Genomic DNA, 18,981 nt, shown 5'->3' with positions numbered 1-18,981 from the left:
TATACAACAAGAAATCTAATTTTTAAACCTAATTTGATGTCATATTGTGTGTGCATTTTTATCATCCCTTTTGAACTAACATTATATCATGCACTTTTTCCCATGTCTTCAAATTTTCTTTGAAAACACAATTTTTAATAGCTGCATGATAATCCATCTTATTAATAGATAGTATTCATTGACTTGTCAAATATTTTTTGTTGTTTAGGTTTTTGCTTTTCACTGCAGTGAGTGGTACCATAGTCCTGTGTTCTTATTCTATTTGTTTAGCAGCTGGTGGCTCAGACAGTAGAGAATCCACCTGCAGTGCAGGAGACCTTGGTTCAGTGCCTGGGATGGGAAGATCCCCGGGAGAAGGACACGGCTACCCACCTCAATATTCTGGGCTGGAGAGTGCCATGGACAGAGGAGCCTGGCAGGTCCCAGTCCTTGGGGTCACAACAAGCAGGACACAGCTGAGGCACTTTCACACAACCAGAAAGCATAAACCACTCACGCAGTGGGGAAAGTGATCGTTTCTTACTATATAAATATCTCATAAAAATCAGCATGGAAAAGATTAACCATTGAATTAAATAGGTAAAATCCGAATGAATATATATGAAAAAATTTGTTTATATTTATATACATATAAACTCACAGAAAATGCAAATCAAATTGAACATGTGGAAAGATTATAGAATTCAATTATATCATAAGGGTTGTGGTTAAAGAATAAGAATAACTTTAATCAGATATCATAAATATTTATCAGGTACTGGTGATTGAGATGTGGACAAAAGAATTCTCATAGAGTGGACAGGACTGTAACTACTTAACCTCAAGTGTGGTAATTTATTTTTGCTCTTTTTTTCCTGAAACAAGAGTGAAAAATATGAATCCGTAAATTGGTTGGGCTTCCCAGGTGGCTCTAGTGATAAAGAACTCAGCAGCCAATGCAGGAGACATAAGAGATGCCAGTTCACTCCCTGGGTCAGGAAGATCCCCTGGAGGAGGGCATGGCAACCCACTCTAGTATTCTTGCCTGAAGAATCCCATGGACAGAGGAGCCTGGTGGGCTACAATCCCTAGGGTCACATAGACTCGGACATGACTGAAGCGACTGAGCATACATAAATTAGTTAAAAATCAGAGCAAAAATTTTCTTATGAATTCATTATACATTTTTTTGGCTATATAGGTTTTATGCCATTCTGGATACAGTTATAAAGAAGTAATTATAGACCTTACATTCTAGTAAGCAGAAAAGCTGTTATTAATAGCACAGATGTATAATTGCAATCTTTAATGATAATTATCATAAATTTGTTCAAGAAAAAGAAACCAGAATCAAATTTTAAAATGACTTCCCTAGTAGCTAATATTGTAAAGAATCTTCCTGCAATGGGGGAGACCTGGATTCGATCGCTGGGTTGAGAAGATCACATGGAGGAGAGCGCGGCAGTTCACTCCAGTATCCTTGTCTGGAGAATCCCCATGGACAGAGGGGCCTGGCCGACTACAGTCCATGCAGTTGCAAGCAGCTGACACGATTGAGTGACTGAGCACAAAATGCTTCTGCATTCAAAGGAAATGTCCCCTGATGTCAAACGACAGCTTTCATAGTAATCAGTGCACTTACTTAAAATGAGATATGATGTTCCTTCTCCAGAGCTTCTTCACAGCACTAGTTAACTCAGAGTTTCTTAGGCTGTAGATTAATGGGTTCAGCATGGGTGTTATGACTGTATAGAACACACTCAATGATTTGTCAATGGGGAAGGTTTTAGCAGGTCTCGCATACATGAAAATGCAGGGAACAAAGAAGCAGACAACCACGGTGATGTGGGAACCACAGGTCTGGAGGGCTTTCCGCCTCCCTTCCTGACTCAGGTTCTTCAGAGAGTGCAGGATGACTCCGTAGGAGACGAGTAAGAGCAGAAAAACAAGAGTGCAGATCAGTCCTCCATTGGGCAGCACTAAGATGCCAGTGACATAGGTGTCAGTACAGACGAGTTTCAGTAAAGGGAACATGTCACAGATAAAGTGATCAATGACGTTGGGGCCACAGAATGGGAGCCTGTAAATAGTGCCAAGTTGAATAATTGAGTGCAGAAAACCTCCAACCCAGGACACCACCAGCAGTAAAACACACACCATCTGCCTCATGATCACCAAATAATGCAAGGGCTTACAGATGGCCACATAGCGGTCATAGGCCATCACCAGCAGAAGTACGACCTCTGATCCACCAAAAAAGTGCTCTGTAAACAGTTGGGTCATGCAAGATTCAAATGATATGATTTTTTCCCCTAAGAACAAGTCTGAAATCATTCTAGGTGTAATACAAGAAGAGTAAGTTACATCCATAAATGATAAGCTAGCAAGAAAAAAGTACATTGGTGAGTTCAGGGTCTTACTGACAGTTATAGTCACAATAATGACCAGGTTGCCCATCAGGGTCAAAATGTAGAAGATCAAGAACATAACAAAAAGTAGCTTCTGTTCCTTTGGATTCTGTGTGAGGCCCAGGAGGACAAAGTAAGTTACATTGTTCCTTGGTTCCATCCAGTCTGGACAGAAGCTGAGTTCAGGTATTAGAAGTAGTTGGTCTACAAGACAAGGGGAAAAACACTTAAATTGGAAAAAAAAAAAAACACTTAAAGGAGAAAACACTTAAATGCACAATTGTTTATTTACATATTCACTTGAAGAATGTATCTAGAACATCTGTTTGTATCTTATATGTCATGGACATTTTGATTACAAGTTGAGTAAGGCATAGTTTCTTTCCCTCTGTGATATGGTACATAACAAGGGATCAGGCAATTCTAGACCCAAGTTGTAGATGCCACTAATATTTTTCTTCCCTGGTGCTCAGATGGTGAAGAATCTGCCCACAGTGCAGGAGACCCAGGTTTGATCCCAGGATTGTTAACATTCACTGGAGGAGGAAATGGCAACCCACTGCATTATTTTGCCTGGAAAATTCCATGAAGAGAGGAGCCTGGCAAATTACAGTCCAGGCAGTCATGAACTCAGACATGACTGAGGAATGTTATTTTTTTTTTAATGAATATCACCCAGTGCTTAGGATCACAGGTCCCTCAGATGGTAAAAGTGTCTGCCTACAATGAGGGATACCCGGGTTTCATCCCTGGGTCAGGAAGATCCTCTGGAGAGGAAATAGCAACCCACTCCAGTACTCTTGCCTGGAAAACTCCATGGACGGAGGAGCCTGGTAGGCCACAGTCCATGGGGTCACAAAGAGTCGGACACGACTGAATGACTTCACTTTCACTTCCCTTCACTTTAGGGGTATATCAAACTGTAATCAAAGAAGGCTTCCTGGAGGAAGCAATGCTTTGGTTGAGCTTTTAAAAAATTGAAAGCATAAAATAGATGGGAGAGAATTTTATGAAAAAGTGCACCATTTATAGAGTCAGAAAGTATAATAAATGAGACCCACTTAAGGTAATTTACAGTGTAGGTAGATCAAACTGTGAACAGAAGATCCTTGTCCTGAACTGTCTCAAACCTCACTGACACTTCTTAGGTCTTGAGGTGGATATTTCCCTTTTCCTGACCAGCAAATTCTACCACGGTCTAATTTTGGGTCAGCCCCTTTTTCTCTCCTAATTTTCAAACATGTGTGTGCAATAAGGCTGCATTTTGTCACCCTGGTTATTTAACTTATTGGCAGAGTGCATTATGAGAAACGCTGGGTTGAATGAAGTATAATTGGAATCAAGATTGCCATGAGAAATATCAATAACCTCAGATATGCAGATGACACCACCCTTATGGCAGAAAGTGAAGAGGAACTAAAGAGCCTCTTAATGAAAGTGAAAGAGGAGAGTGAAAAATTGGCTTAAAGCTCAACATTCAGAAAACTAAGATCCTGGCATCTGGCCCCATCACTTCATGGCAAATAGATAGGGAAACAGTGGAAACAGTGGCTGACTTTATTTTTTGGGGCTCCAAAATCACTGCAGATGGTGATTGCAGCCATGAAATTAAAAGGCATTTGCTCCTTGGAAGAAAACTTGTGACCAACCTAGACAGCATATTAAAAAGCAGAGACATAAATTTGCCAACAAACCAACCCATCTAGTCAAATGTATGGTTTTTCCAGTGGTCATGTACAGATGTGAGAGTTGGACTATAGAGAAAGCTGAGCACTGAAGAATAGATGCTTTTGAACTGTGGTGTTGGAGAAGACTCTTGAGAGTCCATTGGACTTCAAGTAGATCCAACCAGTCCATCCTAAAGGATGTCAGTCCTGAATATTCACTGGAAGGACTGATGCTGAAACTGAAACTCCAATACTTTGGCTACCTGATGTGAAGAAGTGACTCATTAGAAAAGACCCTGATGCTGGGAAAGATTGAAGGCAGGAGGAGAAGGGGAAGACAGAGGATGAGATGGTTGGATAGTATCACCAACTCAATGGACATCAGTTTGAATAAACTCCGGGAGTTGGTGATGGACAGGGAGGCCTGGCATGTTGCAGTCCATGGGATCGCAGTGTGGGACACGACTGAGCAACTGAGCTGATATGAAACATCTCTAATTTTGGCATAGATTACTGGCAATGTAGTATTTACAAAGCTATCTTTTAAAAGTTCTACTATAAATATAAGCATTGTCTATACAAAATTTCAACAGGGGCTCCCTATTTATCTATTAAATCCTATTATTTTCCATGTTATTGTTCAGACAAAAATTTCAATGCTCTTCACTCTTTGATACTCTCATAAAAATTTAATAATTCGTATTTACTCTATTTTCAAAATATATCACAAGTTTGATCATATCCTACTTCTTAATTTCTTCCTGGTCTACTGTAGTAGCCTCTTGCCAAATCTCTCTGTGTTTATTTTGGCCTCCAAAAACTGATTCTCCTGAAGCAGCCCAAATTGTCCTTTTAAATTTTATTCTGATGACATCATCCTGGTGCTGAAAAGTATTAACTGTATATTCCAATCACAGATTCATAGTTTAATGTATCACACTTGATTTTTAGAGTAACAAGAACAAGAATTCCCATTTTATAATGGAAGAAGCTAATGCTCAGAATATCTCATTCATTTCCCTCAAATCACATATTTTTAAGGGTTACATCTAGAACTGAATCTAAGTTTGATTGATTTCAAAGTAATATACTTTCTTTTACAATAAAGAACATTTCACACTTGTGAGTCTCGTTCCCATGATTTACCATTAGTCTTACCTTTAGAGGTTTCTTCAGAATCTGAACGATGTCTTTAAGTTACCCATAAACACTAAGAATTATTTTTCATCCAGTTTGACAACAGAGGGCAAAAGGCTGCTTTATTATTTGAGGATAAATTTTATTTCATTTGGCTGTCTGTCCATTTTCTTCATGGAGTCTCATGATTATTCAAGTCATTTTTATGTGCAGTGTCTATTATTTGAAAGGAATTCCAGGGTGCATACAGAAAAACAAAAGTTTATCAAATTAGAAATTTATCAAAATGACCAAGAAATCCTATATATACATAGAAGATATCAAGAAGCCATTTCCCAGGAAAATTTTTCACAAGTAACTTCTTCCTACTAACTTGAAAAAGAAAAATAGCATTTGGCTATTTAGCCCTTCTCATTCTGTCATGCTAGCTGGCCAGATTAATTGACCTAAGATTTTGAAAGATATTCATTTTCTAAGTTATACTTTAAGTTTAAGAAAAGACCTCAGGAAAACTCGATGCCACTTACTAAGTGGATAGCATCTTCTTACCCTTAGGGGTGAAGATCATGGGATATTTCATCCCTTCCAGCTGCATCATTGAGTCTTAGAACTGGAATATGTCCAAGATTGGTTCCTATTTAATTAATTCACTGGAAATTCCCCCAGAGTTTTTAAAGATCACGTATATGCAAAGATTTTAATAAGACAAATCACATAATTCATGTCAGTAATGTCCAACATTGGAAAAACTCTTCATAAGAATGAGAAGTTCATGAGAAAAAAAGAGTCGTCATGAGACTAAAGACAATCAATTAAAGACAATTAATTAAAGACAATTAATACATAAATCCAGTCATTTTTCTCCAGTGAACAGATATGTTATGTATTTCCCCACCCGCCATAGCATGATTTTCTATCCTTTTAAGATATAATTTAATCACCTTAAATTTTGGTTAGATATATGAAAGTTATATCAGAAAACACAGTTAAATGCCTTAAAATAAAATATGTAGTAGCTAATTTTAAATTCACCATCATGAATATATGGTTTGTTAAGATCTTTTTTGTATAGATCTTATGTGCATTCTTGCCATATTTTCTTAATATCTTCTGCTTCTGTTAGGTCTGTAATATTTCTGTCCTTTATTGTGCCCATCTTTTCAAGAAATATTCCTTTGGTATTTTTAATTTTTTTGAAGAGATCTCTAGTCATTCTCATTCTATTATTCACCTTTATTACTTTGTATTGATCTCTTAAGAAGGCTTTCTTATCTCTCCTTGCTGTTCTTGGGAACTAGCTATTTTCTTTGGAATTAAGAAAAGATGGCAAGAATACACAGAAGAACTATACAAAAAAGAATTTCATGACCCAGATAACCACTTTGGTGTGATTACTCAGCTATAGGCAGACACCCTGGAGTCCAAAGTGAAGTGGACCTTACAAATCATCACTGCAAACAAAGCTAGTGGAGGTGATGGAATGCCAATTGAACTATTTTAAGAATAAAAAGATGACACTGTTAAAGTGCTGCACTCGATGTGCCAGCAAATTTGGAATACTCAGCAGTGGTCACAGGACTGGAAAAGCTATTTTCATTGCAACCCCAAAGAAAGGCAATGCCAAAGAATATCCAAACTACCACACACTTGGACTCATCTCACACGCTAACAAAGTAATTCTCAAAATTCTCCAAGCCAGGCTTCAGCAGTACACGAACTGAGAATATCCAGATGTTCAAGCTGGATTTAGAAAAGGCAGAGGAACCAGAGATCAAATTGCCTACATCTGTTGTATCATCAAAAAAGCAAGAGAGTTCCAGAAAAACATATACTTCTGCTTTATTGACTATGCTAAAGATTTTGACTGTGTGGATCACAAAAACTGTGGAAAATTCTTCAAGAGATGGGAATACCAGACCACCTTACTTGCCTCCTGAGAAATCTGTATGCAGGTCAAGAAGCAACAGTTAGAACCAGACATAGAACAACAGACTGGTTCAAATTTGGGAGAGGAGTACATCAAGGCTGTATATTGTAATGCTGCTTATTTAACTTCTATGCAGAGTACATCATGCAAAATGCCAGGTTGGATGAAGCACAAGGTGGAATCAAGACAGCCAGGAGAAATATATAAAACCTCAGACATGCAGATTACTCCATCTTTATGGAAGAAAGCAAAGAGAAACTGAAGAACCTCTTGATGAAAGTGAAAGAAGAAAGTGAAAAAGCTGGCTTAAAACTCAACATTCAAAAAACTAAGATCTTGACATCCAGCCCCATCAATTCATGCCAAATAGATGGAGAAACAATGGAATCAGTGAGATATTTTGTTTTGTTGGTCTCCCAAATCACTGCAGATGGTGACTGCAACCATGAAATTAAAAGACACTTGCTTCTTGGAAGAAAAGCCACCTTAGACAGCAGTGACCTAGAAATGACCAATCTAGACAGCATGTTAAAAAGCAGAGACATTACTTTGCTGACAAAGGTCCATCTAGTCAAAAGTATGGTTTTTCCAGTAGTCATGTATGGATGTGAGAGGTGGACTATAAAGAAAGCTGAGCACCAAAGAATTGATGTTTTTGAACTGTAGTCTTAGAGAAGACTCTTGAGAGTCCCTTGGACTGCAAAGAGATCAAATCAGTCCATCCTAAAGGAAATCAGTCCTGAATATTCATTGGAAAGTCTGATGCTGAAGCTGAAACTCCAATACTTTAGCCACCTACTGTGAAGAACTGACTCGTTGGAAAAGACCCTGATGCTGGGAAAGATTGAAGAAGGAAGGAGAATGGGATGAAAGAGGATGAGATGTTTGAAGCATCACCAACTCAATGGACATGAGTTTGAGTAAGCTCCCGGAGTTGGTGATGGACAGAAAGGCCTGGAGTGCTGCATTCCATGGGGTTGCAAAAAGTTGGACATGCCTGAGCGACTGATCTGAACTCTGCATAGTGAAGTACGAGAGTGAAAGAGCCAGCTTCAGGCTAAATATTAAAAAACTAAAATCATGTCATCTGGTTCCATTACTGCATGGCAAACAGATTGGTAGAGGGTGGAAGCAGTGACAGATTTCCTCTTCTTGGGCTCCAAAATCATTGTGGATGGTGACTGCTGCCATGAAATCAAATGATGATTGCTTCTTGTCAGAAAAGCAATGATAAACCTAGCTAGTGTGTTGAAGAGCAGACACATTACTCTGCTGACAAAGGTCTGGATAGTCAAGCCTATGGTCTTTCCAGTGGTCATGTACCGTCATGAGAGCTGGACCACTGGACCATAAAGAAGGCAGGATACCAAAGAACTGATGCCTTCAAACTCTGGTGCTGGAGAAGACTCCTGAAAATCCCCTGAACAGCAAGAAGATCAAACAAGTCTCTTAAGGAAGATCAACCCTGAATATTCACTAGAAGGACTAATGCTGAAGCTGAAGCTCCAGAATTTCTGTCATCTGACACAAACAGACGACTCTTTGGAAAAGTCCCTGATGCTGGAAAGTCAGAGGGCAGAAGCAGAAGGGGCTGTCAGAGAATGAGATGGCTGGATGGCATCACAGATGCAATGAACATGAACTTGGGCAAACTCCAAGAAAATGTGAGGGACAGAGGAGGCTTGTCGTGCTGCATTCCATGGAGTCACAAAGAGTCGGACATGGCTTGGCGAGTAAAAACCACAACAACACTCTGCAAAGAAGTTAAATTGCAGAGTGACAATATATAGCCTTGGAGTACTCCTTTCACAATTTGGAACCAGTCCACTGTTTCATGTTGAATTCTAACTGCTGCTTCTTGACCTGCATACAGCTTTCTCAGAAGCTGTGTAAGGTGGTCTGGTATTCCCATCTCTTTAAGAATTTTCCACAGCTTGTTGTGATCTATGTAGTGAAAGGCTCAAGCGTAGTCAATGAAGCAGATATTTTTCTGAATTTCTTGCCTTTCCTGTGCTCCAATGGATGTTGGCAATTTGATCACTAGTTCCTCAGGCTTTTCTAAATCCACACTGTATTTCTGAAATTTCCTGGTCCCCATACTGTTGAAGCCTAGTGAAGGATTTTGAGCCTTACCTTGCTAACATGTGAAATGAGCACAATTTTACAATAGTTTGAACATTCTTTGGGATTGCCCTTCTTTGGAAATGGAACAAAAACTGACCTTATCCAGTGCTGTGGCCATTGCTAAGTTTTCCAAATTTGTTGACTTATTGAATACAGCAACTTAAACACCATCATCTTTTAGGATTTGAAGTAGCTCAGCTGAAATTTTTTCACCTCCCTCAGCTTTGTTCATAGTAATGCTTCCTAAGTACCACTCGAGTTCATGCTCCAGGATATCTGCTTCAGGTGAGTGACCAGACCATCATGGATAACTGGGTCATGAAAGCCTTTTCTTGTACAGTTCTTCTGCGTACTTTTGCCATCTCTTCTTAATGTCTTCTGCTTCTGTTAGGTCCATACCATTTCTTTCCTTGATTGTGCCTATCCTTGCATGCAATGTTCCTTTGGTATCTCCAATTGTTTAGAAGAAATATTTAGTCTTTCCTACTCTACTGTTTTCATCTATTTATTTGCATTGTTCACTTAAGAAGGCTTTCTTATTTCTCCTTGCTATTCTTTGAAACTCTGTATTCAGTTGGGTTGGAGAAGGAAATGGCAACTCACTCCAGTACTCTTGCCTGGGAAGCCCCATGGATGGAAGAGCCTGGTAGGCTACAGTCCCTGGGTGTTATGGTCTTCTTGGCAGACCGGACCTGGGGACTGGAGACAACGAAAAGAAAGTGATGGAAAGAAGGACGTGGGGGACCCAAGTCTTTGGTGAACAAGGGTGCTTTACTCATAGCAGCGTGTGCTTATATATTGCTACACAAGGAAACTTCAGGCAAAAAAATAGAGTTGAGCAAAACCACGAAACCAGATGCATAGCTACAATAACTAAGGGAATGACCATCATAGGGCCATGACAGGAGTAACTAGGGGAACAACAATCACAAGGCCAGTAGATGGTCGATATCTTGAAAAATAGGAACATGACTAAGCATTTTTACAGAAGTAAAACGCTACTGAAAGGAATCCACGTATGCATGCCCTCTCGTGGCCTCAGTCCTGAGAACTGCGTGCAGTTCTGCTCGTTCCTGTTTTCCAGGAACTGATAAGGAACAGAGAGCCCTTGAGAAACAGAAAACAACATATAGGATTCCTTAAAATTAAACATTCCCTGACACCTGGGGTCGTGAAGAGTCAGACACGACTGAGCGACTTCACTTTCACTTTTCACTCTCATGCACTGGAGAAGGAAATGGCAGCCCACCGCAGCGTTCTTGCCTGGAGAATCCCAGGGACGGGGGAGCCTGGAGGGCTGCCGTCTATGGGGTCGCACAGAGTCGGACACGACTGAAGCGACTTAGCAGCAGCAGCAGCAGCATTCAGTTGGATATGTCTTTCCCTTTCTCCTTTTACTTCCATGTCTCTTCTTCTCTCAGCTATTTGTAAGGCCTTCTCAGACAACCAATTTGCATTGTTGCATTTCTTTTTCTTGGGGGTGGTTTCGGTCACCACCTCCTGGGTGGTGTTACAAAGCTCTGTTGATAGTTCTTCAGACACTCTATCAGATTTAATCCCTTGAATATATTTGCCACTTCCACTGTATAATCATAAGTGATTTGATTAGGTCAAACCTGAACGGTCTAGTGGTTTTCCCTGCTTTCTTCAATGTAAGTATGAACTTTGCTATAAGGAGCTCATGATCTGAGCGACAGTCAGCTTCTGCTCTTCTTGCTGACTGTATAGAACATTTCCATCTTTGGCTGCAAAAAATATAATCAATCTGATTTTGGTATTGACCATCTGGTGATGTCCATATTAGAGGTGTCTCTTGTGTTGTTAGAAGAGGTTGTTTGCTATGACCAGTTTGTTCTCTTGGCAAAACTCTGTTGGCCTTTGCCCTGCTTCATTTTGTACTCCAAGACCAAAGTTTCCAGTTACTCCAGGTATCTCTTGACTTCCTACTTTTGTATTCCAATGCCCTATAATGAAAAAGAAATCCTTCTTTTTTTTTTTTGGTGTTAATTCCATAAGTTCTTATAAGTCTTCATAGATCCATTTGACCTCAACTTCTTCAGCATTAGTGGTTGGGGCATAGGTTTGGATAACTGTAATGTTGAATAGTTTGCCTTGGAAATGAACTGAGATATTCTGTCCTTTTTTGAGATTGCACCAAAATACTGCATTTCAGGCTCTTTTGCTGACTATAAGGGCTACTCCATTTTTTCTAAGGAATTTTTGCCCAAAGCGGCAGATATAATGGTCATCTTAATTAAATGTGCCCATTCCCACCCACTTTAGATCACTGATTCCTAAGATGTCAATGTTCACTCTTGTCATTTCCTACATAAGTGAAAGTGAAATTGAAGTAGCTCAGTAGTGTCTGACTCTTTGGCACCCTGTGGTCTGTAGCCCACCAGTCTCCTCTGTCCATGGCATTCTCCAGGCAAGAATACTGGAGTGGGTTGCCATTTCCTTCTCCAGGGGATCTTCCCCACCCAGGGATCGAACCTAGGTTTCCCGCATTGCAGGCAGATGCAGGCAGACACTTTAACCTCTGAGCCATCAGGGAAGCCCTCATCTCCTACATGGCCACAACCAATTTACCTTGACTCGTGAACCTAACACTCCATACTGTTCATGGGGTTCTCAAGGCAAGAATCCTGAAGTGGTTTGCCATTCCCTTCTCCAGTAGGCCACATTTTGTCAGAACTCTCCACCATGACCCATCCATCTTGGGTAGCCCTACACAGCATGGCTCATGGTTTCATTTAGTTAGAAAAGGCTGTATTTTGGGGGACTCCAAAATCACTGAAGATGGAGACTGCAGCCATGGAATTAAAAGATGTTTGCTCCTTAGAAGAAAAGCCATGACCAACCTAGACATCACATTAAAAAGCAGAAACATAACTTTGCCAGCAAACTGGTCCATCTAGTCAAAGCTACGGTTTTTCCAGTAGTCATATGTGGATGTAAGAGTTGGACTATAAAGAAAGCTGAGCACCAAAGAATTGATGCTTCTGAACTGTAGTGTTGGCAAAGACTCTTGAGAGCCTATTGGACAGCAAGGAGATTAAAACAGTCAACCCTAAAGGAAATTAGTCCTGAATATTCATTGGAAGTACTGATGCTGAGGTTGAAGCTCCAATAGTTTGGCCACCTCACTTCAAAAGACCCTGATTCTGGGAAAGATTGAAGGTGGGAGGAGAAGGGGACAAAAGAGGATGAAATGGTTGGATGGCATTACCGACTCAATGGACATGAGTTTGAGTAAGCTCTGGGTGGTGGTGATGGTCAGGGAAGCCTGGTGTGCTGCAGTCTATGGGATCACAAAGAGTCAGACATGACTAAGTGACTGAACTGAACTGAACTGAAAAGGTGATGTTTAAGCTGTGATTGAAAGGGTAGGAAGAAGCTGCCATTAGAAGCACTGTTACAGAAAGCAAAACTAAATAAAAATTCACAAATAAAATTATCTCACTTCAGCTGGATTAACCTAGAGCCTGTTAAACAACATGAAGTAAGTCAGAAAGAGAAAAATAAATATGGTATAATAGTACATATATATGGAACCTAGAGAAATGGTACTGTGGAACATATTTGCAAGACTGCAATAGAGGTAGATACGGTGGAGGATGAAGAGGGTGGGACGAATTGAGAGAGTAACATTGAAGCATATACACTACCATATATAAAATAGATTGCTAATGGAAAATTGCTGTGTAATACAGGGAGCTCCACCTGGTGCTCTGTGACAGCCTCGAGGGTGGAGTGGGGCAGGCGGTGGGAAGGAGGTTCAGAGCGAGGGTGCTGCGTACACCCGGGCTGATTCATGGTGATGTATGGCAGAAACCAACACTACATCGTTAAAAACATTATCCTCCAATTAAAAAAAAACTGTTAAATTATTAAAAGAGTTCAGGAGTACCTCAGCCACATGATAAATAAAACATCCATATCCAGTCCGCGTGTGTCTGTGTTCAGTCATATTCGACTCTTCATGACCACCTGGACTGCAGCCCACCATGTGCATCTGCCCGTGGGATATTCCAGGCAACAATGTTGGAGTGAGCTGCCATTCCCTTCTCCAGGGGATCTTCCCAAGCCAGGAATCGAACCCACTCCTCTAATACCTCCTGCATTGGCAGGCGTATTCTTTACTACTGAGTCACCTGGGAAGCTCCCAGCCAATCCATACACATGCAAAACGTAAAATAGACCCTATTTAGTGTAAGGTCTTCCCAGGTGGGGAACGTGAAAGTGAAAGTGCTCAGTGGTGTCTGACTCTTTGTGACCTATGGACCGTAGCCTACCAGGCTCCTCCCTCCGTGGTATTCTCCAGGCAAGAATACTGGAGTGTGTTGTCATTTTCTTCTCCAGGGGATCTTCCCGACTCAGGGATCAAACCCCGGTCTCCTGAATTGCAGGCAGACTCTTTAACCTCTGAGCCACCAGGGAAGGCTAGTAGTTGAAACTTCACCTTACAATGCATGGGATGCAAGTTCAGTCTCTGGTTGGGGACCTAAGTTCCCACATGTCTCACGGCCAAAAATTCAGAACATACAACAGATGCAATACTGTAAAAATGTTGTAACAAATTCAATGAAGACTTTAAAAATGATCCACGTCAAAAAAAAAAAAAAAAAAACTAAACTAAATTTAAAAAAAAAAAAAAAGGAAAATATAACGAAAAGAGATTGCTTCCACAAAAGCAACAAAAGTGTAAATGCTTAAATTAACATTAACCTAGAACCACATTGGATAGGAAAATAATTGAAAAGATACCAATTTATTCCTCAACATTATCTATGTATTCAATTCAATCCCAATAAATATCACCACCAAAGTTTAGAACAAAAACAAAACAAAAACAAAATTACCTCACAAGAGTTGTACTTGGAAAAATCCAAAATTTTCATAGAAAATTATATGGTAGTACTAAATTTAAAAATGTGTGCCTGCTCGTCCTGTTCCAGATTTTAATGGAAAGCTATAAACTTTTAAATGTGAATGTATTATCTGTGGATCTCTCATATTTGAACAGTATCATGTTCAGGTACACTCCTATTTGCAGCTTATTGAAAGTATTTTTATGAAATAATGTAAAAGTTTATATGATCATAAACAACTCAAGGAGAAATTAAGGAAATAACTCCACCACAACATCAAAAAGAATAAAATAGTTAAGAATAAGCTTAACCAAGGAGACAATAGTCTTGTAAATTGAAAACTATAAGCATTACTCAGAGATATTATAGAACACACACATATATGGGAAGACACTTATGAGCTGGACTATTTAACAGTATTAAGAAATTAATACTACCTCAAGTGATCTAAAATATAGTGCAATCCCTATCAAAACACCAAAAATATTTTTAGCAAAAATAGAAAAATCCATGCTAAAATTCATATGGAATCTCAAGGACTACAAATTACCAAAACAATATTGAAAAAGAAGTTAGCTCATACTTCCACATTCTAAAACAAACTACAAAGCTATAGTAATCCAAGCACCCATATTGGAATAAAGATGAATAACAGATTAATAAAATATAATAGACAGCCTAGAAATAAATCTCTAAATATGTATTTAACAAATTTCAGAGGTGTCAAGAACATCTAATGGAAAAGGGGTTTTATATGACATTAATTGAAAAAGGCAGTCACACACACACACACAAAAGCAGACTTTGTATGATTCCAACTGACTGAGGCAAATAAAACAGATTCATAGACAAAAAGTAGAATGGAGGTTGCCTGGGTCTCTGTAGGTAAAAATGGGAAATTTTCTTTAATAATTATGAACTTTCAGTTTGTGAAGTTGGACTACTTCTCAAGATAGACATTAGTAACATTTATACAACAATGTGAATTAAATTAATACCACCTTAAGATGGTGAAAATTGTACATTTTATTATGCAACAGTTCAGTTCAGTTCAGTCCCACAGTCATGTCCGACTCTTTGTGACCTCATGAAATGCACCACCTCAGGCTTCCCTGTCCGTCACCCAACTCATGTCCATTCCCAACTCCCAGAGCTTGCTCAAACTCATGTCCATTGAGTTGATAATGTCATCCAACCATCTCATGCTCTGTCGTCCCCCTTCTCCTCCCGCCTTCAATCTTTTCCAGCATCAGGGTCTTTTGCAGTGAGTCAGTTCTTTGCATCAGGGGGTCAAAGTATTGGAGTTTTAGCTTCAGCATCAGTCCTTCCAATGAATATTCAGGGTTGATTTCCTTTAGAATCGACTAGTTTGATCTCCTTGCAGTCCAAGGGACTCTCAAGAGTCTTCTCCAACACCACAGTTCAAAAGCATCAATTGTTGACACTCTGCTTTCTTTATAGTCCAACTCTCACATCCATACATGACTACTGGAAAAACTATAGCTTTGACTAGACGGGCATTTGTTGGCAAGGTAATGTCTCTGCATTTTAATATACTGTCTAACTTGGTCATAATTTTCTTCCAAAGAACAAGCTTCTTTTCATTTCAGGGCTGCAGTCACCATCTGCAGCGATTTTGGAGCCCCCAAAAATTAAGTCTCTCCCTGTTTTTTTTGTTCCACTGTCTATTTGCCATGAAGTGATGGCACTGGATCGCATGATGTTAGTTTTTTGAATGTTGAGGTTTTTTCCTTTTTTTTCCTTTAAGCAATTCTGTTTATTAGACATGTAGGTTATTTCCTGCTGTTTTAACTCTTGTAAGTGGCACAACTGTGAACATCACTTTTTTGTTTGTTTCATTAATTTTTTATTTATTTAAATTAATTTGTTTGTTTTAATTGCAGGCTAGTTAATGTTGAGGGTTTTTTTTCTTTTTTTTCCATTTATTTTTATTAGTTGGAGACTAATTACTTTACAATATTTAGTGGTTTTTGTCATACATGACATGAATCAGCCATGGATTTACATGTATTCCCCAACCCGATCCCACCTCCCGCCTCCCTCTCCACCTGATCCCAGCTAATTAATGTTAGTTTTAAGCCAGCATTTTCACTCTACTCTTTTACTTTCTTCAAGATGCTCTTCAGTTCTTCTTCACTTTCTGCCATAAGGGTGGTGTCATCTGCATGTCTGAGGTTATTAATATTTCTCCTAGCAATCTTGATTCCAGCTTGTGCTTCATCCAGCCCAGGGTTTCTCATGATGTACTCTGCATATAAGTTAAATAAGCAGGGTGACAATATATAGCCTTGATGTCCTCCTTTCCCAATTTGGAACCAGTCCTTTGTTCCATGTCTGATTCTAACTGCTGTTTCTTGACCTGTATACAGATTTTTCAGAGGCAAGTAAGGTGGTTTGGTATTCCCACCTCTTGAAGAATTTTCCACAGTTTCTTGTGATCCACACAGTCAAAGTCTTTGGCATTGTCAATAAAGCAGAAGTAGATGTTTTTCTGGAAATCTCTTGCTTTTTCAATGATCCAGCGGATGTTGGCAATTAGATCTCTGGTTCCTCTGCCTTTTCTAAATCCAGCTTGAACATCTGGAATTTCACAGTTCACGTATTGTTGAAGCCTGGCTTGGAGAATTTTGAGGATTACTTTGCTAGCATGTGAGATGAGCGCAATTGGGAGGTAGTTTGAACATTCTTTGGCCTTGTCCTTCTTGGGAATTGGAATGAAAACTGACCTTTTCCAGTCCTGTGGAAAATATAAATTTATTATGCATACTTGACCATAATTTAAAAAACAAATTTAAGAACTAAGGTCACCTCATTAATTGATTTATGATGTGAATCTGGACTAAAGTACACTAGGCAAATAACCCAATAGCCCCAAATGTGCGCAAATATCATTGACTTCAGAAACACATGGGTAATTTGTTTAAGAGACAAATATGTCAATCCAACAGAGAAAGAAATGGCAACCCACTCCAGTACTCTTGCCTGGAAAATTCCTTGGACAGAGCAGCCTGGTGGGCTACAGTCTACGAAGTCGCAGTAGGACACAGCTAAGCAACTAACATTTTCATGTTCGTGTCAATCCAATGACAAACTACTAAATTAGAACCTCTAGTTTTAAATTTTTTTTTAATCTTCTCACATCTTTATTTGAAAGGCACAGCTAAGCCCACTCTCGATCCAGCATTTTCACTTCTCTCTGTAGAGATCAAAAGCCTGAAAACAACAAAAGCTGGCAGCCTAAAAGGCTATATACAGACACAGGTGTGGGTGTTGCTTTTCTTTTTTTTCATTTTTCTCGTTTTCCTTTTTTTAATATCCCTTTTCTTAAAAGACAAGCTAGTATACTGGAAAAGAGGGGGAGAAATAAAAACCAAGACAACTTGAGTACCCTCATCTTTATTCGGGAAGGGGAGAGAGGGGATTCTGAGTTGCTGGCCCCACTCTGCTCCCCTGAGGCTAAGATCGCTGTCGGTGGCTCCTTTCTTTTGTGGGTGCAGGCATCAGGAACTCACGGAGAGTGAGTGGGTGGGAGGGAGAGACGCAGGGTGCCCAGGGTGGGGAAGGGCAGCTAGCATTGTGGTTGCATGCAGTGCCAGGATGGGAGGCTGAGTGTCCCCCAAGGTGGGGCCCCCCCCTGGCGGGTAGACTGTCAGTTACATGTGTGTGAATCAGGGAAATGCAGGGGGTGTTGGCCCTCTTGAGGTTTTGATCCCTGAGGACCTGGCCTCCCACCTGCATCTCCAGGCCTCAGCTTGCCTTATCTGTGGTATGAGTGGGTACTGACCCATTCAGGCTACAGGGGAGGAGGAGAGAGGCAAAGAATTGGGGGTAGGAGCCAAGCCAGGGTAGGGCCCAGAGGCAGGGCAGCAGCCCCAGCAGGCAGCTACCATAAATACTACCGGAGTTTGGCCAATCCCAAGCTATCACTGTGTCTCGCGTGCTGAACCTTCCTCTCTCCCCTCTGTCCCACCCCCCACCCTCCCCATCCCAGCCGCCCACTAGTCTGACTTCTTGCCGTCGCCCTCCTTGTGGGTGTCACCGTCATGCCCGCTTTTGTCTTCCTTGGAGAGGCGGGCCTGGGAGCCCAGCGCCGACAGAGAGAGGAGGCCGGTGCCCGCGCTGACCGCCGGCAGAGAAGGAGGCTGCAGCCCCAGAGGCAGGGGGGTCGGGGCAGGGCCAGAGCCTGCAGCCGAGGCCGCTGGTGGGCTGCGAGCTGCTGTCGGACGATGGAGTTCAGCTCGGAGCAGTGACCTGCTTAGCCCTCTGATGGCGCCCAGGACCTGCAGCTGTGCTCTTGGGACAGGCGGGGCAGGACCTGGGCACACACCCCGCGTAGCCCCTGGACGACTTCAGCCTGCTTGCGCATCTCGGCGGTCAAGCCGTAGGATATCCCTAGTGCATCGCGTAACGGCGCTGCACTTCCGACGTCTCGCGGGCAGCTTGTCACCTTCGAGTTTCAGACTGTGGCGCTGAGCCTGCAGCAGTTCAGACTCATCTTTGATGCGATCGCAGGGGTCGGAAGTAGTGAATTTGAGCTGCTGGGGGAGGCGACGAGCCCGAATGCCTGCTTTGTGGAAAGATCATGTCAGTCGTGGCGGGGGGCGCGCTGTGCGCCCCGGCTCTGCGCCCCGGCTCTGCGCCCCGGCTCTGCGCCCCGGCTCTGCGCCCCGGCTCGGCTCGGGCTGCTCCCGGCGCCGGCGCAGATCCGGAGCTACCGGGCCGGCGCCGCCTCCCGCGCCCGGCCTCGCCCGCTTCCTACCTAGTTTAAATTTTTAGTTTATATTTCAGTATAGTTGATTAAAATGTGTTAGGTGCAGGTGTACTGCAAAGTGATTCAGACATATGTG

At 41.2% G+C, this 18,981-nt stretch overlaps 1 protein-coding gene and 1 pseudogene across 1 annotated transcript; both read right to left on the bottom strand.

Moving 5' to 3' along the window:
- Positions 1-1,617: 1,617 nt before the first annotated feature.
- On the bottom strand, positions 1,618-2,547 carry LOC136176013 (olfactory receptor 4A47-like). The gene has a single exon (XM_065946184.1). The coding sequence runs from the start codon at positions 2,545-2,547 to the stop codon at positions 1,618-1,620; it is 930 nt and encodes a 309-aa protein (XP_065802256.1).
- Positions 2,548-18,132: 15,585 nt separating this feature from the next.
- LOC136175091 (TLE family member 5 pseudogene) lies at positions 18,133-18,718 on the bottom strand (annotated as a pseudogene).
- Positions 18,719-18,981: the final 263 nt, after the last annotated feature.

The sequence above is a fragment of the Muntiacus reevesi genome, chromosome 9, assembly GCF_963930625.1.
Source record: "Muntiacus reevesi chromosome 9, mMunRee1.1, whole genome shotgun sequence".
NCBI classification, from domain to species: Eukaryota; Metazoa; Chordata; class Mammalia; order Artiodactyla; family Cervidae; genus Muntiacus; species Muntiacus reevesi.
This window is presented reverse-complemented; position numbering and strand designations above follow the sequence as displayed.